Source organism: Oryzias latipes, chromosome 11 (assembly GCF_053564925.1).
Source record: "Oryzias latipes strain Hd-rR chromosome 11, Olatipes_Hd-rR_3.1".
In the NCBI taxonomy this organism is placed as follows: Eukaryota; Metazoa; Chordata; class Actinopteri; order Beloniformes; family Adrianichthyidae; genus Oryzias; species Oryzias latipes.
The window spans coordinates 14,786,967-14,809,464 of record NC_136247.1 but is presented as its reverse complement, the minus strand read 5'-3'; the positions used below and the strand labels follow the sequence as shown (position 1 = coordinate 14,809,464).

At 39.6% G+C, this 22,498-nt stretch overlaps 1 protein-coding gene across 2 annotated transcripts in view; it reads left to right on the top strand.

Moving 5' to 3' along the window:
* Positions 1-22,498, top strand: part of shisa7b (shisa family member 7) — a 40,539-nt gene that overhangs the window by 5,547 nt on the left and 12,494 nt on the right. The window contains exons 2-6 of one of the 2 annotated variants that reach the window (XM_004074042.5): positions 14,381-16,798; positions 17,145-17,387; positions 18,695-18,811; positions 19,443-19,582; positions 21,555-21,623. In XM_004074042.5, coding sequence (XP_004074090.2) covers positions 16,428-16,798; positions 17,145-17,387; positions 18,695-18,811; positions 19,443-19,582; positions 21,555-21,623 — 940 coding nt within the window. In that variant the 5' untranslated portion in view covers positions 14,381-16,427. The remainder of the gene's footprint in view (positions 1-14,380; positions 16,799-17,144; positions 17,388-18,694; positions 18,812-19,442; positions 19,583-21,554; positions 21,624-22,498) is intronic. The other variant, XM_011480910.4, reaches the window with a different exon arrangement.

Below are 22,498 nucleotides of genomic sequence, written 5' to 3'. Positions count from 1 at the left end.
TGTGGAAGTGGTAAACGTATATGGTTGCCAAAGAAATCTTGAAAAAGATTTTTACTTGTTTTTAAAAAAATATATTTTAGCTAACAGAAAACCTGTTATTTGACGTTTGCCAAACACATTTGTGTATCAGAACCGCAGTTATGGCTAAAATTCTGCACAATCTTCTAACTGATGAAAAGGAAAATTGCAAAACCAGAGGGTGGATGCATCAACTTCAAACTTTTACTGCAGCTATTTTAATGACTAAATGAATTTTATGTTTGTTTTTAGTAAAAAAAAAAAAAAAAAGAAATTTACCTTTGTGAAATTTTATTTTGAAGTTACATGAGAGATGCAACTTAAAAGATCGACCTTCTCCTTGGGTTTGGTGACATGATCCTTTTTTCTGATTTATTTTTGCTCTGAGCCGACTGTGTGTGTGTGTGTGTGTGTGTGTGGGTGCGTGTTTTCTTATTGATATCAATTTAAAAATTTTGTAACAAGGCCCAAACTAAATGAGTTCATTGATCGGCATCTTCAGCTGATCAAACAGATTTTCAGTCAGAACATTTGTTCCTGGATCCATTCAAGTTTCTCATGTTGTTACCATGGAAACTACTATATTATTGCCAAGAAGAAGCTGAAGATAAATCTTTTTTTCTCCCCATGAGCCTTTTGCTGTTTTCTATTACTCTGTAAAACCCATAACCCTAAACACCAGGGTCTTCAAACATTAATGACAAAAAAACAGAAAAACAGATCAGCGTTTGTAAACCTCTTAAAGTCCCTCTGGTTATGGACATTTTTTTGTATTTTGAACTTTTTTGATAAAATATTTAACTCCTTTCTTCTTCCACTTTCGGCTTCTCCCATCAGGGGTCGCTGCAGCGAATGAGTCGCATGTTAAATTTGGCAATGTTTTACGCCGGATGCCTTTCCTGACGCAACCTTCTCAAACCGGGCTTGAAACCGGCAGTGGTGGAGAAGGGAACAGGGAGGAGCCTGGAGTCGAACCCGGGTTTCACGGACGGAAGGCGCCGCAAACCAGCACGAGCTAAACTGGCTCCTCTTTTGATAAAATATTTAACAAACTGTTTAAATGGTTAAAGGAAGTCTTTGGGGATAGAAATGAAGGATTTAACCGGCTCTAACCTAACCTAACAAATAATTTGTTACTTAAGTTTTTTCCACTCCACCACTCTGCGGTTTCTCTGGCAGTAACCACTTTTTTAAAATAAACATCACAAAAATAAACCTCAGAAAGTCCATTTTTTAGGGACACATTTTTTTCTCTACTGTTTTGAAAAAGACTTTTACATTTAAATAAAGTTTCAAATTTCGCCCTGTAATACTTTTGTTGTGTCCTTGGGAAATGCGGAGTAAATAAATAATGGATACACATTGTAAACCATTTGAGTGTCTGGAAAAGTGCAGAAAAATCCAATCTATTGTTGTTATTTTTTATTTCTAGTCTCGTTGTTTCTTGCCTTTTAACCCGTCTTGATTGGGTAACATCGCACCCAAGTGAGCGGTTGGACTGCGTGATCATTTCAGGGAGTTTTGGTTTAATCTTTCTGTGTGAATGTTAATCAAATAGACCAAAATGTGACGTTTATCAGTTTTCTCTGCCTATTTGAACCAAGTATGCTGGACTAAAGCAGTAAACATAATTTTTACAAATAAATTAGCAAGTGTTCCTGACAAACATGCTGATTACAATTGGTTTGCTGTTGAAATTCAAAGAAACAAATTATTTCAGTTTCAGGCAATGCCATTTTAATTTTTAAATGTTATTCTTTGTATTATTTATTTAAAAAAAAAACATATTTTTGTTTTATCCCTGTGGTGAATTGACAATGAAAGAAAAACAATCTGAATATTTAAAAATATCAAACTTTCAGTTTATTTAAAATTTTCATTTTCTGTTGATAGAAAAAGTTTCAAATATTAAAAAGTACATGGACCAAAACATGAATCAACATGTATTTGGATAGTGTTGAATGTTAAACTGAACTGTTATATGTTTTCGTATTTAAATCAAACAAATTGTATATTTTGAGTCGTTGGATTTGAGTGTTTTCCACGACTGATTTGCATGTTTTTTAAGGAGGATGCAGAGTGATCTGCGCCTGAAAATGCGCCTCTCTCTGCAGCTGTCTGTGAGGGCAGGGCGTCTACCAACTTCAACAGATTGAACTAATGGCAATCATGCACGAGTGCAAAATATGTTTACCTGACACCCTTTGAAAGCGTCAGGAAAGATGAATAATTCGCACTCAGATCAGACTGATTATGCAGCTTGACGGTCTTCTTAAAGAAACGTTCAGAGTGGTTTCACAGGTCGGCAGCTTTGGAAAAATTCTCTGGGATGTCCTCTCATACTGGCTGTCACCTTCTGCTTTACAGTTATGAGTCAGAAATCATGTTTTTGCTGCGAGGCCAATTCAGAGGAAGACTTTTAATATTCAAGAGAGAGTTAGGCCTTAAAACCCTAAAGCGTTTTCCTATTCAAACTTAAATCATTATTATAGAGGAAAATAATTGAGTTAGACCTATGAACATGTGGGCTAACACTCATTTGATGAATTAATTGTACTAATATACTAAATGTTATAATTTTAGCATTGATTTTAGTTTAAAGGCATCATTTGTTAAGGTGACCTAGTTTCTGATAAATTTTAGTATTTTTTCTTTTCTTCTAATGACCTGTGAGATCGATGTAACTAATGATGCCCCTCCCATTCGGGTTTCCTGATTTCAGGGGCGTCTTTGTCATAGTTTAGGCCATCAAACCTGCCTTCTTTTAATTAATATCATTGATGCAAATTGACTCTAAAAACACATTCTGTATTGAATTCCACTTTCATTCAAATTATTTTGTCCGCTTTGTTCATAATCCATCTGAAAGAAACTCAAAGTTGACTTGTTGGTCTAATAGCTGAATATCAGGTAAATGCAGTTATATAAAGCAGGAAAAAAAATTGTTTTATGTATGTTCTGGGCTGCACGGTGGCGCAGGTTAGCCCTCTTGCCAGTGAGAAGGCCCTGGTTTGAATCCCGACTGGGACCTTTCTGTGTGGAGTTTGCATGTTCTCGCCGTGCATCTTTGGGTTTTTTCCGGGCACTCCGACGTCCTCCCATCATCCAAAAACATGCTTCATAGGTTAATTGATGACTCTGAAGTGGCCTCCTAGTGTGTGTGGGAGTGCTTGGGTGCACTGTGACTGACTGGCGACCTGTCCAGGGTTTACCGTACATTCACCCAACAGTAGCCGGGACAACCCTGGGACCGTGGGATATAGCGGCTTAGGAAATTGCATGGATGCATATTCTCAAATTAAATGCAGCTGTATCTTTGAGTTCACTGTTAAAACCAGAAATAGTTCTAGTTTAGTTTGATTTCTTCCTTCAGGATTATTTTAATTGAGAGACAAAGCAGGATTTTCCTGTATGACTGTTGGTTTGAAGCACTTAAACAGAATCTCTGTCAGATCGAAGTCCAAACTTCAACTAAAACAAAACAGAACCTTCATGTAGATCCATTCTGTTGTGTATAGATCATTGTGCTGCTGCAGACTCCTGATTATCCTGAGTCCCTTCACTAATGGAGGACATTCTTCTTCAGAATCTTCTGCTACAGAGCAGAATTTATTGTTCTATCAACTTGTTTGGGTATTAAAGGTGCAAGGCGGTCCCACACCATCACACTACCAACACCTTGATGTTTGCTCTCTTGGTGTTTTTCTGAAATGCTTTACTCCAAATCTCTTGTAAAGGGATTTCTTAACCTGGGGCGGGCGTGGTGCAGAAGTAAAGCGGGCAACCTCTGTTTGGAGGATCACAGGTTTGGTTCCCACCTTGCTTCCCCATGTGTTGAAGCACCGTTGGGCACGAAACACGTCCCCACATTCCTCCTGGTGGTTATAGATTGCTGCTACCAGTGAGTGTGTGTGAATGGCTGACTGGGACTGTGTCTGTAAAGAGCTTTGGGCCTTCAAGGAAGCTAAAAAAGCTACCATTTACACCATTCCACTATTACATCATGTAACTTATCTTCTCTTTCTTGACCCATGACTAAATCAAAAATAAAATAAAGTTTAGTGGGGCTGTTTTGTTAAGTGTTAATGGAGGCAGAGGCCTGCTCCCAAAGTCCTCATGCTATCATGTGTAAACCAGGCTGCATTAATGGATTTTTATTTTTACACCCGTTTTATTCCAGCGCTGCATCAGTGGGGTTCACAAGGGCAGCGCACTGACCTTTATGGACAGAGTTCACAACACTCAAGCCTCTGCTGGCTCCGCCTCTGTCCACGATGCAACAGAGAGCCGCAAAGCTCCATGCCCTTATGTAGGGGCGGCGTTCTCAGTGTGCTTCAGAGGATGGGGTGAGGTTGGGAGGTGGGAGCAAAGAGATGAGAGGAAAGTGGAGCGAGATGAAAGAGGAGGAAGGGGTTGGAGCTTGAAGATGTTGAATGAGGATGAGAAAAGGGAAAGCAGATTTTAAAATATAGTGTGGGTAAGCAAGTAAGTTAGTCCCACCGACTGACTGATACCACTACTGCATAAATTAATATGGGGTGGGGGCACGTGGACCTCAGGAAGATGTGTTTTTCCTCCTTTTATTTGAGGATTAAGAAAGAGAAACTGAGGACAAATAGGTAGTTGAAGCTAGTTTAACAGTGGAGGGGGCGGAGTCACTGGCTGCAGCTTGGACAGATTGTTAAATAAGAAAAAAAGTTCACATCTGGATCTCAATAATTATTCAAAAACTCTAGAAATATTTGTTTAGTGTGGCTAATCCACTCTCTAAAGTTATGACTGACTTGAATAAGCAGAAAATCAAGTGATACCTGACATAAATAAGCAAGGGCTGGTGCAAAATGGAGAGATAGGTCGAAGGTCTACTGTTTAAAGTAGAGGTGCAGCAACTCATTTCTATGGCTGAAATGCAAATCACATCAATAAATCAACCAACGCAAAAATATTAAAGATCACAACAACAATTAAATAAGCAAAACGAATTAAAGGAAAGCAGCATTACATTTTAGAAATCCAGACAAAATTCCAGAAAACAAAACGTCGTTAGCAAAAGTAATTTCCTGAAATTAAAATGAAATATTGAAAAATGAAACTAAATAAGAAACCGGTAAAGGAAGGCATCATGGGACATCACCGACTGGATGATGACATTTGAGTTCAAAAGAAGAAGAGGCAAACGAGGGAGGTTTCGCCTGAATTGTGATGAAGAGTTTATTGTGCAATAACCAACCTTTTTGGGGTGCCTGTAGAGCTCATGTTGAATACTGATGGATACAAAGCCTCTGCGGGCGAAAAATAGGCAAATCTGTATGGTGCAAGCTGGTGGCCCACTTGAAATTTTAAGATCGTAGACCACCTTGTGAGCCCAAAGGGCAAAAATGTTCATGCACATTTTTTCCTCCAGTCATACATGGGCGTCAGGTTCGTAGTGAACACTAAGTACACAAGAACACACTAAGTAAGGGTGAATAGGTGAGATGCAAATATATCCTTATATACAGATTTTTCACGTTTTTTTTTTTCATCCCGGAACACTGAACACTGCTGCAGGAAGCCCGTTACTGATGTTAAAGCTAAAGGTGCACGCCCCTTGTCTGTTAAAAACAATGCAATTAGACAATCAAGCTGTAGTTTGTGTGGGGGTCCTACGGGCGTCCTGCAAGATCTTACCTGCGTTTGTGTTTGTGCAGCATTTGCGTGTAGTCAGTGAGGAGCCAGTGCGTGCGCCATAATAATGACTGAAGTGCTATGTAAAGGACGCCGTACGACAGCATCACCTGTATGTCAGAGTGCGTGTACCTTACATTATCCTTATAAACACTTCACATTACACGTACCACACGCCCAACAATGGTATGTTCTATTTTCATGTCCTCCTTTGAGGTGGTCCTGTCCACCAACCTCCAGACAACACGGAAAGCAGCAGGTCAACCCTCATAACATCCTGTGGAAAAGCTTTTTTGGTTTCTGGTTTTGTTTCATTTTTTAACGTTTCATTTCGATTTCTGGAAAATACTTTTGTTTTCCAGAAATGTTTTAGGGAATTGCTTTTTTGTTATATGGAATTACAGTGCGGTTCGTCAAATGTTGTTTTGATTTCTAAAATGTAATGTTGTTCTTTTACTATTAATTTTGCTTTTGTAGGTGTGATCTTTGAGCGATTTGTTGCTGTGAGTCGTACTTCAGGGCCACCGTTGATTTCAGATGCCCGTATCTGTTGTTCCATATGAAGCAATACACACAAAGGTTTGGATTTCAATGAAGCATAAAGATTTGTTGTCGCTTCTTCTACTGCTCCGCGTCCAATTTTTGGTCTTTTTTTTAATGTTCGACACTTTTTGCTTTGGAGAATTTTTTACTTTTTTGATCGACTAAGCCTGTTTCCATTTCTTGATATGTTAACTGCTCCATATGAGCTGCCTGATCAGCAGCAAGATCTCTGTGTTTGGAGCACAACATTGCAGAGAGTCAACACGCAGAGCAGCATTACTCATACATTCAGGTTTTGTAACTCGCCTCTTAAAATAACTGCAATTTCAAGTAAATTTGCTCCAGTTGATAAAACAGATGCAGCCTTTCAAAAGAATGATCTGACTTAGTGTTTTTATGGCATCATATCCACTGTTTCGAAGTTTCAGAGCCTTGTATAAAATACAGGAATTTTTTTGTGTCAAATTTACCTTCTAAATGTGCAGAGACCATCACATAGATTTCTGTTTCATTGATTTAGATGTAAGCGTACAGGAAAAAAAGGCTTTAAACATTTAGCTTTCAAACTGAACTCTTTTCTACAAAATTTGGACCCCAGTTTGCTGGAGGCACTCTTTGGGCGAGGATGGGGTTCATTCTATACTTGTCGCCAGTCCATCACAGCCTTGTTGAAAACCAGAGAAGAGTTTCAACTAAACATACTGTATAAGCCTTAAATGAACGATCTCCATCATCTCATGAAACTCTCATTACTCTTACATAATCCAAGGCATTGTCAGAGCTCTGAGACTGCAGTTTTGTCATTGCCCTTTGTTTTTTACACCTAAGTTCGTTTTAAGACCACAGGAAGTTGAGTTTTAAGTCATTTTTGAAACAACATGCATATGAGCAACAGAAAGCACATGCGTGACCATTGGAAATTAGGGAGGATTTAAGGTGGAGATGGAATGAAGTTTCTTTATGGTGTGGGTTTCCTGGACAAACAAATGAAGAAGTTTATACGATGATGAGATTGAACTCAATGTTGGTAAATTTTATTTTGGTGACATAGAAATATGGTTTATTTTGAAAGCTATGTGTGTGGTGTGAAGTTTGTTTTTATTGGAAGCAAACATGATATAGAGAGCAGCTGGAGAGGGTTTATCATGTTCTATGCTTGAACAGTATAGAGATAAGGAGAAATGTAAAGGGGAGTGAGGGACAATCAACATGTAATCTATGCGGTCGGTGTCTACACTGTAAAAAGAGGTACCCTAAAAATAGGAAAAGAACACGAAATCTTACGAAGAAAATCACAATAAAGTTGTAAAATGATATGCCCATTCAGCAAGTCCTTATACTTATGGTAAGATTTCAAAATCTATCAGCAAAGTTTCACATGATTTAAAAGGAAAAATAAGATAAGAACTGTTAGAATTGCTTGTAATTTAATATTATTCAGCACAAAAATAAGTGTTTTGTTTGCTAGTTTTAAGCAAATGGTTTGTATTTTTTTTTATTTTTTAAGTGGCTAGTTCTTTTTTATAAGAGTGACAAAAATACTAGTGTAATAAGCGGAAATGACTTATTTTAGAATAAAATTAGAAAATTATTTTTGCCAATCTTATAAATTCTTATGAATTCTAAAACTAGATGTACTAGAATTCACAGCTACAGTCTTTTCCAACCACATTTTTGTCTGCTCCGGATTTACACAGATTGGAATAAAGAAATACTCAGAAATTACATTTTAAGATTCATTTGTTTAATGTCCTCAAACATGAAAAAATGCCCCAAGAACATGTTAAAAATACAATTTTCCTCAGATGGGGTCTTAAGGGAGTCTTTTTAGTCCGGGTTTATGAAATACTGAACCAGATCTTTCCTGTTCTTCGTGAATGGGGTAAATGCCGTGTCAATGCGTCGAAGTTGCCTGATTCATCTGCTGCAGCAGTTCTCTGGCACATGAGGCCAACAGGCAGCCAGGCGGCACACCAGCCAAACCTAAAGGACGACGTGTGTGTTGGACTCACTGCAAGGTGAATGAGTGGCATCCGTAGGAAAACGGCGAAGGTTTTGTGCAGATTCGGCTGCAGCCATGCAGGGATGTGCTAACTGTTCCGCCATGCTGAATTCAGGTGGACCTGCTGCACAGACTGACCACTACAGAGAGCTCGGTTCAATTCCCAGACACATGACAAGCTCAGATGTAAATTTGATTTATGGCATTCAGGTTATGTCTTTAAGAATAAACCATAAATTCAGTCTTTTGAAAGCAGAATAACACTGTGCATTTGCTCTATGATGGAATGAAAACCTGTTTTACTTTCTGTAGTGTTTGCTTCAATTCCTGACATTTCTACATTCATACTCCTGTGCACACAGAATATGTATTGAATTAATGCACTGGCTGCCTAGAAAGCCAGTGGAAGTTCAGCTATTTGTCAGCGGGGCTTCCTAATCATGACATCTGAGGAAGCGGGTCGGAAAAGCTCCCGGAGGGTGGAGACACACTGATGTGAAGCCAAGCTGTCAGGGAGGTAGAGCGCCCAGAACTTTCCAGCCGAGAGGAACAGGCTATTTAGGTTACTGTGATTCAGGGTTTAGTTTTGACCCCCAATCCTGGAACTCTGTGTTCCTGGGTTTTCTCCTGAAAACATGAGTTTTTTTTTAGTCTAGTTTTGCTTTTGAAATCAGACTTGTTGACGTCGGTGTCATTGCTACAAGAAAGCGTCTCTTAGCAGACAAAAGGTGTCTTTGCTTTTGTTATTAAGAGATTCCTGCTTTTGTTGGCATTTCTAAAAAACTATTAGCGGTTTTGATGAGACAAAGAGACATGCAGTTCATGAATCTTTGTTGAAGAGCTCTAAAGCTGGGTTTAAATTCACAGCTGCTCTTCTTCACTCCTTTAGTGGGCATTCAACACAGATCAGGAAGTTTCATATTTTGGCATGTAAGGGATTGTCCAAAATTGCAAGATTTGGTAGAGAGACCGTCCTTGATGTAATTTGTTCAGTTGATTGAAAAACGCAACATTTCCAGAATGGACTTTTATCAATATTTACAGGTGAGAGATTTTTCTAGTAAAAATATTTCACACCCAGGACATTTCAGACATCGAAAGACAGTGATTTCTGACCAAATCAACATCCTCTCTTAGCAAATTCTACAATATTCTTAAAAATGCAAACAGATCACATTTGAAGGAAGTGTAGGAGACAGAACTTGGTTTTGAGAATACTGAAGAAGACTGGGAAAATTCTTGGAGGAATGTGCAAACACCAGTGACGTGCGGTGAGGTCAATGGTTGGTGAGGCACTGAATCATCTGGAGTCAGATTTACAATGAAAGAACTGAATATTTCACCTTTCATCTAACAGCTTATAAAATACACACAATAACATTTTTGTCCTACAGAGAATATTTCTTTTATAGATGGATAGAACACTCTTCTTGTGTTATAATTATTCATATGTACTGTAAACAAATTAAAGTATACAAATGTGTTCAGCATACATTTGACCCTCGGTAACTATTTCTGGTATTTTTCCAACTTCAGATTCTGGAGCTTTAATCAGTTTTCAAATGTTGTCTGTGAAAAAGATCATAAAAATAAAAGAAATGATTTTACTTACATTTTTGTCCCACTTACTCCCATGTTATTTTCAAAAAAGAAACATTGAAAAACATGTTTGGCCTTACCTGCCTCTTCTGCGTTGTGTTTGAAATGCAGGACCGACGTTGGTACTCTTACACACTGTTACTGGTCCTGTTCAAAAGTTCAGCCCTTTTGGAACCCCATTGATAAGCAATTTAATATAAATTTGTCTTCTGACTTAAATATTAATCATCTGTATTCACGATTGGGTTTGGTTGATCCCGTTATTCACGCTAAACATGATAGACAACTTGATTGAATGCAGACTTTCTGTGCTTGAAAGTGTCTTCTTCTGAACTGGATCTCTGAGGACATTCCTTCCAAATCACAATGGCAGAAAGTCGTTCTGAACTACATCTCTCTTGACTATCTGACCTATTCACTGCACCACAAAGAAGATGCTTTTACAAAGACATGGGAACCTTTCTTAACATATGTTGGGCTGGACATCACCACAATTATTAAAAACACATTTGTGCTTTAGTTTCAAATGTTTATATTGCTCAATGCTAATTCTATTTTTCTTTTTTTGCTGGATGGTTTGAACACAAACTTCTTGTACATAAATTTCATCTTTGTATACACGGACCAACGGTTTTTATGTTTTGCTTTGTTAATGTGTTAAAAATCAATAAATATAGATTATCTCTTTTTTCACTCTTTTTTTTTTGTTTATATAAATATTTTTCAGCTTCCACCTTTTTATTTGAACTGTGAAGCATGACTTGCCACACATTGGGAGGATAAAGGTCAAGGAAAAGGTCGATTTCCTTTGCTTTATCAGGAATACATCTAATTATTTTGGCACTACAGTATAAGGCTGAGTGTGAAATGTGTTTCATACTCAGAGGTAACTCTATGAGGTAAAATCTGGATCAGGTTGAAAAAACAGTTTGTAAATTTATAAAATAAACTGCTTGTAACTTTAAAATACATATTGTGAACGTGTAGAAAATATAAAAAATTAGAGAAAAAAAATTAGATTTTTTAATATAAATTATATAAATATACATTTGAAAATTAAAAGAAAAGTATCAAAAATTTCTAAAGACTAAAATAGTAAATTTGAATTAAAATATAAGCATAAAACTGTTACTCAATTTTTAAAAAATGTTTATAAAGGTGCTCTTTTAAATTTTCAACACATTTTTTTTCCTTTTTTTCTCTCTCTGTCTTCACTTTCAGTCCTTAATTTACTGTTTCAATTCAGACTTTTGGTTTTTGGGTGTTTAGCCTAATTTGACATGGGGGTGGAGCTTTGAGTCTGGTTGACAGAGGTTATGATGAAATCATTTCCACTCCAAAACAACCTCTGCTGCGTCATCTCTTCTCTTCTCTTCTCTGATGTACCAACCTTTGGGAGAGCATCAACTGTACGTCACATCAGACATGGGATGTTTGGTTGGCACCAGACTTAATTTACTCAGATAGACTTTTATTTGAGCTTTGGTTCAGACCAGCCAGCACACCATGATCTGCCTGAAAATGGGGTCATGGTTAATTTGTGGTTAAATTCTGGAATGCTTCAGCGGGAATGCAGAGGATGCACTGGACCGAAACTTGTGAAGAAGTACTTCAAAAAACTTTTGGATTCCTAAAAAATCTGGAGTGTAGATACATTTTAGACAATTTATTGCAAGCGGATGTGGGGGAACAAGGGGGATAATTGATTCTGGTTAGGGGCATTCCTACCTCTAATCTAGGATTTTTTTGTAGCTTTAGATAATTTGACTTTACAGTAAAGGTTCAGTCCTACTAGATGGTACCTGATTTCAGAGGAAAAGTGAAATATTTCAAATATATAATTATTGTAATTGGTCAAAACAGGGTCACTAAACAGGCCTCAGTCCAATGTGCAACACCTGGGTTTTGGTTTTTGCCGAAACCCAAGTGTTCTTTGGTACTGTTGGTGCGTTGCAGTCTAAATGTGTTAATTTAACTAATGATTACAGTGACAAACAAGAAGCAGAACCTGTTTTTATTCAATTATATCCAATACATTTAGCAAAAGTCATGGTTGATGAGCAACTAATTTATGGCAAGATGAATTACATTTAGTTAATAAAACGTTTGTAGAAAGTGTTCACATAGAATCAGCTGACATGAAAACACCACAGTCTGAATGCTGGTTTTTGGTCGCAGATTGTTTTGCAGGATTAACGGTTTTACCATAGGTGGCGCTGTGCTGAGCCGCCAAGAGGTGATTTCACTGGGTCTTAAAGGTCTAATGCGAAAGCAAACCGAGCTATATGAAGGTGTCAAGATGTTTGATTCATTCTTGCTGCATGCTCTGGTCTGACAAAACCCTAAAGCTGGATTAAAAACAGGGATGATCAACTTGTGTGGTTGTCTTCTTTTTCAATCAGCGCTTCGATCGGAACTTCTGATTGGCAGGATGCACCTGATCCAAGCGATTAGTAAGCAGCACAACAATGGAAGAAGCTCAGAGAGAGCAGCTTTAGGACTCAAGGTGTCCATCAGAGGACGATGTGTGGTTTTTAAAACCACAGTGCAAACCGTGAGGTTTATTTTCAAAAAAATTGGTTTGTGACTTTTGTTCATCACCATACCTTCAATTTCATGCATGTTTTTATGGTTTTCTATTTCCTCTGGAACTCTTACATTTTTTTTATTTTATGTCGAAAAAATCATGGTTTCCCACCGGGAGTGAAATGGGGAATCCGTTCAGATAGCAGTCCTTCCGAAATGATTTTGTTCTGAATAAAGTGAGTCTTATGTATGTCTTAAAGATTAGTTTTCTGTAAGGCTCAAAGAAACCAGAAAGAGTGTGTTTCTGCACGTCTAAATGTCGTGAAAGCGATCACCGGCCCAGAGATCTGCGCTGTGGGTCGAGCAATAAGAATAATGGCTTCTTGACAGCAGTGTTGACAGTGCTGCAGGCCTCATTCTGTAAACAGAACATACATGCACATTCGGAGTCCCTCTTTCCTCGCTCCTTCTGTCAGATGAGTCCATGGCGGCATCTGTCATGTGCACTGCTCCGTTTTTCAAAGTCACATCATGGCTGCCTCATCTCCTGTCAACTGCTGTGGGTGTGTGTTTGTGTTGTAGAAAGGATTAAATGAGCTTTCACTCTCAAACTTGAGCAGATATTCTATTAACAGTTTTGAAGTAAAAAAAATTGTCTTCACATTTGATGACAATGTTTTTTTGGTATGTTTTTGCTGTTTTATTTAAATACAGGACTAAAATATCTAATAATTTTATATTATTTTTTACAGGAATTTTACATTTACCTTTTTGTTTTGGTAACATCTACAGTTATTTGATCTTAACAGTAAATTTTTTTTTTTTAAACACACATCTTTTAACCCTTTTGTGCGGTATGCTGTATGAAATGTACCATATAAAACAGGATTATATGGTGGATAATCCAGGATCCATTTGATTTAGCATCACTTTGAACGGCTAAAATACAAAAGGATATTCTTCAATTGAATTAAAATTAAAAGAAGGCTTCCAGGCTTGAAGGGGTTAAACCAGAAAAAATCAAGACAAGATATCAACAAGGTTAACCAGAGATGTCGCCAATGATGTCTAAATAACACATGCTCTTGTATAGATATACTCTAACTCTCTGACCGGGATGATCAACATAAATCAGCTGATTCTGATGCAGACAAAAACAACGTTTCATGTCTTGTCTTTTTATACTAACGTAAAGTGTTACATAATGGCACAAGGCTTCTTTTTTTGTGTCAAAATCATCTAGTTTACGTTGATTCTGTAAGCACTTCACTGCTGTGAAGTGTTGCATATCAGTGCAAAACTGCTTTTCTTTGCTTCAGAATCTGCTGTAATGACGTTAATTGTGTTAAGGGTGGAACCGTTCATCTACGTACACATCGGGGATTTGATGTGCGTTCAAGAGACGATGCAAAATATCAAGGTGCGAAACGTTAACACCGTGCAATTCTCACAAATCTATCTCCAGTTTTTGTCTTTCACTGCTATATTCCACTAATGACAGACTTGGAGTCATAAACTGTAATTCCAGCCAGGAAAAACACGTGTTCATTCATTTCTACTCCATGATCAATTTTCAAACAGTTGGCACTTCCATGAATTGAAAGGGACGTCATCCATAGCTCACTACCAAATCACAGTCCATGACTGGTCAAATTTCGACCTGGTTTAACTCGCAACGCTCATTCAGTGGCTTTTGCACATAGAGCCGAAAGTCGGTTGTAAAGACTTGTGTGGCTACGTGTGAATGCAAGAGTTTTGAAAGAAGCCTTAAATCTGTGTTTACGTGCGTCTGTAGACTTTTCATTGAAGGTGGCAGCTTGAACATGCGTTGTCGGGGGCTGTGTGAACGTAGTTTTATGGTGGTTGAAAGAATCTCAACACTGGAGCTTAGGCTCCTGTGTTATATCTTATCCAGGTTTTCTACTTAGTAATAGGTATTTAACATTAAAGTCATTAGAATAACAGCACTTTCTGCATTGACATTGCGTTTTTTTCAAACCTTGCTTGTTTTTGTGTCGTTTCCAGAGTCAAATCTGCTGAACCTGGAGGACGTCTGATCAGGACTGTTTCCAAAACCACGTGAAGTTTTCCAGGAAGGTTTTTTTTCCAGGAAGGTTTTTTTTCACCTTTTCCTGCTTTACAAGCAAACATCCCTCTCCAAGTGTTTCTTTACTTCATTTTTATCCTGTTCAGGAACTGCATTTTGGACCTAAACTTTTTGCTTTTTCTTGCTTTTTTTTCTTTTGTTAAACAAGACCAATTCCAGATGCCAAACTGACTGTGTTGACATAAAAAAACAAAAACAAAAGCAACGGATCATCAGTTAGTTTAATCCCCTGTCTTTGAGGAACTATAAACCGTCTTACATCAAATCGTCCATTCTGACCACTTGATTCACCTTCCTTCACGATTTGTTGCTCTCTATGCTAAACCTGAGACCATAATCAGTGCATTATTGGTTCAAAGTGCTTTACCGTGAGACTCTCCAGCTGGTGGTTTCCAGAGAAACCGAAGGGTCCGAGGGGAGGGCTGGCAAAGGAAGCCAAATGAGCCACGTTTAAACCCAAGCCACTGCTGCTACCTGAGAGGCTCAGTATACCGTCCTGTCACTGCGCTGTGAAACACTGTTGACACTTTGCTTATCTACTTCTTCCAGTTGCTTCTGTCAGAGAGGACTCTCAGTCTCCGTCGTTTTCTTTCTTCCATTCACGGTGCTTAATTAAGCCACAGTGGACGACGCCCCTTTACTCCCTCTTTGCATCCTTGCTTTTCCCCTGCGACACGCAACGGAAGAATTTCACTGTTCTCGCTTGTTTCTACAGAAGAACTTTAAGCCATACTGAACACCAGCCATAAAAGTCCACAGATCTCTTTTGCCAAGTGATCTTCACTCGCATCGGTGCATTTTCAGGGTGCCAGTGAGGTAACCGAACAAATGAAGGAACCGCTTTGTAAGTTCCGACTTTTTCTATGAAGATAAGGCTCTGTACTGAAGCTGTGGCCCCACCGCCTTCTGCATCGGGATTCCCATCCTCGCCCAGTTTTCCTCTGCGCTGACGGATGAATCCAGACATTTTCATGTCTGCTCTGTGGGCCGAACCGCGCTGCCCTGCTAGAACCGGGCCCAAACCCTCCTTTGTTCTCTTCTGCTGGGCCAAGCTGAACTCAGAGCAAAGACACTCACGCGACGGTGTCAGCACATAGATTCACGCTCGCTCCTCACCAGCCCTCTGCTACTGAATGCCTTGACGTGCTTGTTGTAACCAACCGATCTGTCCTTTTGACAAACGCTATGATGCTGCTTTATGCTTTACAGTGCTGGAACTCCTGCTCAACAGTTCCCTTCCTGTGAGCACCCTAAAACTGCTGTTATGCAACTCGTACGAACGTCTCCTCAAAAAAAAAATACAGCAAAGAACTTCGTTTGATCTAAACGCAGTTTAGTTTTTGTCGATTATTCAAAAAAAAAAAGTGCCAAACTAGGAAAAGTCAACGTCCTTCATCTAAGCTAACATGAGATGTTAGGTTTACAGGCAGCGCTAAATGTTTACACACCGCAGCTTCCTTTGGTTTCTCCAAACGAATCGTATCTTTTGTGCCAAACGCGCCATAACTGTGTTTAGTGGATAGAATCGGACATAGAGTTTACACTTTTTCACTATTTTGTTTACAGAAAACATAAGAAAACTGCCATTTCTGAGGGGGTAAAAATACCGCTCTGTCACCATAAAGACCGCTTGTGATTACCCAGTGCCATACAACAACCCCATGCGAAAGATTCCTTTGGTTTGGAAGCTGTTGTTCTATAGGGGCTAAAATCTCCGAAAGACCTCAATGTTTACACAAGCTGCTCGCGGGAGAGACACCTAGAAATGTTTACATTGAAATGAGCGAGTTAAATGCCAAACACATTCAAACAGCTGCTGATCTCCAGGAGAAACATCTGAACAACCAACAGGAAGAAGGGATTTACCCGCCTGTCAGCCGCTGAGGGTCTTTATGAGCCAAGAAGGAAGGAACTGCTTTTCAAGTTTTTACCACTTTTTAATACTTTGACGTTTGCCATTGAACAATGAGACCCTCTGTGCTCGAAAGGATGTTTTTTTCCTCTCTCGTCCTCCTGTTTTCCTGCTGCCTGGCTCACTCCGCCCTAACCACCTCCACCACAGGGCGGCGGGCAATCAGTGGAGATGTTAGGAACTCTGCCAGTAAAACGACCTTGTTCCTCCTGACTGGATACAAGCCCCCGGTGCTCGGCGGACCCCAACCAGGGCCAAAAACAGCCGAGGTGGAGGATGAGGATGACCCTCTGGCAATGGCTGAACTCCCTCCAAAGCCCCTCCCTCAGACCATGTTGCCAAAGAACGTGACGGAGGATGCTCTGAAGCCGCCGCTCGGAGCGGCGCACATTCCCCATCAGCTGGTGGACGTGGACATCTGCAAGTACGACTCTCCCTGTTTTAGAAAGGTGTCTGCATAAATCAGAGGAAAGTTAGTGAAATAACAAGAAAAGCTGCATGATAAGGAAAATATAGAGTACATGTGGCTGTGAAAGTCTTATAGTTTCATTACTCTAATAATTTGTCATTCCATGAAATCATAAAGATGCTTCCTCTTGATCTGGCTGAAGCTCATAGTCTGCAGTAAGAGGAGTCTTCTGTTGCTTGGAAACATAATCTGTTGAATCTGCTGTGACATGCTGCATCTGCAACGCAGCACAGAAGGCCGATTCAGAACCATCCCGGAGCTCCAACCCTCAGCAAGACTTCTGTGTCTCCTTGTTCCCCAGGGGGTACTTCGACGTGATGGGGCACTTTGACAGCACGTTCAACTGCTCCAAGGGCAGCTACGTCTACTGCTGCGGCACCTGCCACTACCGCTTCTGCTGCGAGCATCAGAAGAACCGGCTGGACCAGGACTCCTGCACCAACTACAAGTCTCCTGACTGGGCTGAGCCCCTGGTTCCGGTTACAGTGCCAACGGGCAAGAAGCCCATCCCCGACTTTGAGACGCTTCAGCAGCAGAGCAGCAGGTCAGAGCTAGTTGTAAAAAACCAACCTGAGATAAAAATGATCTAAATTTCTTCTGTTTTATTCAATTTAATATTCAAATTTTAATTTAAAGGTTATTCCTATTAAGAGCAAAGGATTTATGGACATAACTGATAGCAGAATTTTTGTCTCATGACAAAACAGCAAATACTGCTAGATTATTTTTAAGATTCATAGGCACTTAATAAACACAACATTCTTCATTTTTGATGATTAGGGAACCTTGATCCAAGTACAGGCTAACCATGTATATGCATCATATAGATAAATTATGATTTATTTAAGAAGTATTTGCATCCCTTATTGATGTTTTTGTTGCATATTTGTAAGAAGGATTCAAAGACACACACACAAGGAAAGCAAATTTTTAACAGAATTTTAAAATGGGATTTCTATCAAACTTAAAGACCAGACTGAACTTTTAAGACCAGTCTGAACTTGCTTTGAACTTCTTCAAAAAGAAAAAAAAAAGTTTTTGCTTAAATCCAGGCACTACTTTTGTCACCATGTGCTTTAGTCCATTGTTTGTATTATCTGTCACTGAGCGTTCCCCACATTTGTGGAGGAATTCAGGTGCACACCTGCAGGTGCAACCTTCTTAGGTATTTTCAGATTACATGACCAGAATGAAGAAGAGTCTCCACCAAGAAACAAACTGATAAAGGAAATTTTCCTTCTGAATTTTTTAATTGAAGTTTGTCAGATTCTGAAGCTGAAAGGCAGACCCACACCATCACACTAATGCCACCATGTTTGACTGTCACTCTGGTGTTCTTTCCCTTTCCACAGAAAATCATTGTCTAAAAGTCTTGGGTATAATCCAGATGTCTTTTCCAAATAGGAGAGTATGTGTTCTTAATGATCAGCAGTGTTCACACCCTTACATTCTCCCATGTTTCCATTTTGTTCAGTCTTACCAAGTTCCTAAAGAAGTCCTCATCTTCTTGGAGTCATTTTGATCGTTCTCTTCTGAAGTTCTTCCCTGTTCTAGTAGTTCATTCTCTCTGGCTCTCACTGTGGTTTCGTGGAGTCCGAATTCTGTTCTTGAATTGTTTGAAACGCCGCTTGTTGGGTTTCTGTTTGAGGTATTTTAGCCGCTTTATCTTTTCCTTCAGCAGGTTTGACTTTAAAAAAATCGGAACTATTTTAAAACTTTGTTTAAACTTACTTAAAGGTTGATCTCAAACACAAGGTTATCAAAAAAAATAATAATAGAAAATTCATTAAAAAACGGCAATTATCATTTAGCTGTTTCGAACAACTTCCTTTATTTTTCTGTCGTACACAGTACTGGTTATGTGATTGGGGGGGTGATCTCCTTCACGCTGGTGATGGCTGTGGGCGTCAGGATTGCCTTCAGCAAAGTTGCACGTCGACCTCGCAACAGAGAGATCAACATGCCCAGGTGAGATGAACAGTACTGGCTCTGACAGGGGTGGGGAAGGGGGGACAGGGATGACTCAGGGTACACTCTGCAGCTATTCTATTGTTTGCCACTGCCTCACATGGGGGAATACCTTTAATAGTGAAAGACAACTATGAGTAACGCACACCAATCCCAGTTAGCATAACCTTTTGTGTGATAATGTTGAAATGTCTCATCTCAGTTGTAAAAAGCCCCCTGTAATACACTCAGTTACTAAATGGTATTAAAGTAGGATTAAAGCTCATCCCATTCTGACCCCATCATCACATAATTTATTGTGTAAAAAATGTGTGTGGTAAGACAAAAACACTGGTTGCTATGGGATTTTGTCCAAGTGTTTTGGACTTCCAGACCTAAAACTCTATGACCAGATATTCATCAGTTTCAGGCTTGAAAAATATACTATGGTTGCTATGAACCTTCATGTTTATGGAGACTGTCATCTTGAATCAAAATGTGAAAACGATGTCAACCTTTTGGTGTCTCAACTCAAACAATACAGCTTAAAAAGAAAAGACAAAAAACTTTTGATTTAACAAGTTTTTTTTTTTTAATGTGAACGAAAACTGAAGTATTTATTTTGCTGTCTTTACCTCCGTCCTCCCTCCAGATCGCTGGTGGACATCTTGCGTCACCAATCCAGCCCTGTGCAGCAGGGGGAGAGGAACAACAGCACTGTGCTGACCACCTCAGATGGACGCACATCAAAGAACCTCTACACCCCTATCCTGCAGATGAAAGACAACCGGAGTAAGTAACAAGCTGCTTAAATGGTGGAACATATTTACACCCATGAGTCAAACGCTAGTGCCAGTGCACAAGTGTAAATACATAGGGATGGTGGCACATTCAGGTTAAATGCTTAAATGAGGCCAGCTTGGTGTGTACCCACTGGTAAAGATGGTAATTATTGTTGCTTTTTCTCCAAATCTCACTTCAACCTCTGTGTCGCTAACACACTTCACACTTCAGGAGGATGACGGGATTGTTGTCAGACGCTGCTGTTGTCTTTTTTATTTTTATATGCTCTGTTTGTAGAAGCTGAAAGACAACCACATATCCTCACTTCTGTACTATAATCATATTTAAAGCATCCAAACGCTCTCAATTTATGAAAGAGGAGACCCTGTGCTTTAGCTTTTGAAGGAACATGTACTTGATGCCTCCACTTACTCAGAGAAAATTGAATTATAGATTCAAAGAAGGTTTTTGTCTGTTTTTGTTGTATGTCAGAACCCCATGTGAAGCCCTCAAATAAAAGGAAAACGTTTGTATTTAAAAAAAAATGCTTTGTACAGAAAGTGGGAAGGTTTTCCTTTCCTTCCTGTGGGTGTCAGAGTGGAGGTGAATGACAGCTCACTCTCACTTTTCCTTGTACCTTCTTCCTGTCTCTGTCTCTCTGAAACTCATTTCTTTTAATCCCTCCAGGATGTGAACTGCTGTGCAGTTTTAGAAAATTCATGCATTTTTAAAAAAGATTAATAGTCAAGTTTGAATTTTTGTCTTCTTCTGCCCTAGTTCCCACAGAAAAGCAGAAAAGTGGCCCATATAAGGTCATATTGTAACTAAGGACTACTACTGTACTTGATTACTTTCTTTTACTCCAAAAAACTGAAAACAGACACTCTCACAAGAATGTAGCACACTCCAGCAGTTGTCAAGATGTAACCGTCCACTACCATACGTTACCATGGAAACCATGCAAAATTAGACTCTGTTGAGTCGTCAAAATGAAAACACACATGGAAGAAGTAAAAGGTAGACAAGCTGCCATCACTCCAAAAGCATGAGGTTGCTTTTGGCCAGAGAACCAGCGGACAATCATCCCAGACCTGCCCGGGACAGTGGTCTGCCCCTTTTCCAGCTGTCCAAAGCTCTGAGATTTGGGTTCAATAAAGGAGAAGTAGGCATTTGGTGGAGAAAGACGTGGTGGCTTCTCTTTAAAATGTCTGTTTTTTGTGTCTCTCAAAATCCCTGAAGTTCCACTAAAGAATTTTAAAAAGTCTTATCCGTAGGTCCTTCTCCTTCCAAACTGAGACAGAAATGGAGCGGTGCATTTGAGTGTGGCTTAAAATCACACTTGTGTTTGTGGTGCCATCACAAACCAAAGTGGGATTTTGCTACAAAGAAGCACTTTTACTGTCCCCAAACTTTTGGAAATTTGTGATCAACAGTTTTCTCCAAACTCGGAATGTAGTGAGTCATTCCCACAACAATTTGTAGTTGACAATACGATTCATAGTAGATATTGTTTCATTTAAAGCGATGCGATTCACTGAGCTACTATTTTCTGCTATGGATTACTTTCGGCTTTGCAAACCTAAAGCTTTTATTCCAAATGAAACAAAAAAATATCTTGTTCATCAAACATGGAGAAAGTCAAATGGTTGTTGTGCACCATCACCTTTGTGGAAGCAGAAAACTTCAATCAAAATTTGACTTTGCAGCCATATAATATAGTGTAGACTAGAAGCTGTGTTGAATTTTATTTTGCATAGTGGGGTTGAAGTGTCACGTTGACACGGCTAAAAGCTGATTTCTTTTACTCTAAAGCAATTTTTTCTTTCAAAGAAGAAGCAAATCTTGAAATCCTGGAGGGATTTTGGCTTTTTCTCCGCTGTCCTTTTCTCTGTCTCTTTTCTGACACAAGTGCTTACTCGGCGTGTGCCTCTTTTCTCTGGAGTGGTTGTCCATCAGTTTGTCGGCTCTGCTCTCTTTGCAGCTGGAAACTTGCACCACCCTTTTAACCAGCAAGGGTCTGCTTCCAGCCCCAAACACTCTGCCACCGTCGGTAAGCCTCGTGGTTAGCCGCTCAGGTTGCGGCGAACCGCCGGCCAGACTCACGGCCCCTCACTGCGCTGTCTGTCTGTCTCCATGTTGGTACGACGGCCTGCTGTACCACACTCTTAAAACAGCTGTGCCACTGTCAACGCTGCATCTACATTTGGTTGTGTTTAGCTAAATATGTTGGTTGTTGCTTGCTGGCTCGTGTTGACATTGACACATCTACTAAGGGTGTGAGCTGAGACTTGTCTGGCCTGCTCCTGCTTCATGCGAGCCCGTCTGCCCGTGTTACGCCCACCCCGAGCCTGCTTTCAAACGTCCCTCCTTCTCTGTGTAGCAATGGTGTGCTGTGTGTTTTCAGCTGATGCAGAACACCCGAGGAGGTCCTCGCTCATCTGTAATCCCCAGCTCTGCACCAAGAAAACAAAAAAAGCAATGCTAGTGATTTCTCTCCAAAAGAAACCTGCAGCTCTGGCATCCATGAACCCAGCACTCTCCCACTCTTCCAGACTCATTGTTGCTTGTTTAACTTGGCTGTGACAGAGTACTGGAAGGAGTTGCCATGGAAATGTGCTGATGATGGAGATCAGTATGATTTCCATTGGACGTGTGAAGTTTCAGTGCCAGTTATTCTGAGCCTTTACACCTACATATGTTCCTCCTGGAATGAATTACACAAGAAGGCAACAAAAACATTATGTTGGAGCACAGATACAGTTGCTCTGAAAGGTTAAATGCGTGCAAGGATTGCTAAACACTCAATGATCAAGAAATGTGGAACTACCTACAATAATTTGCATCAACCAAATCCAACGTTTGATTTTTTATTATTATAATATGCAGAAAATGACATAAAGTTTAATATTCAGGTTGTGGCCTTGA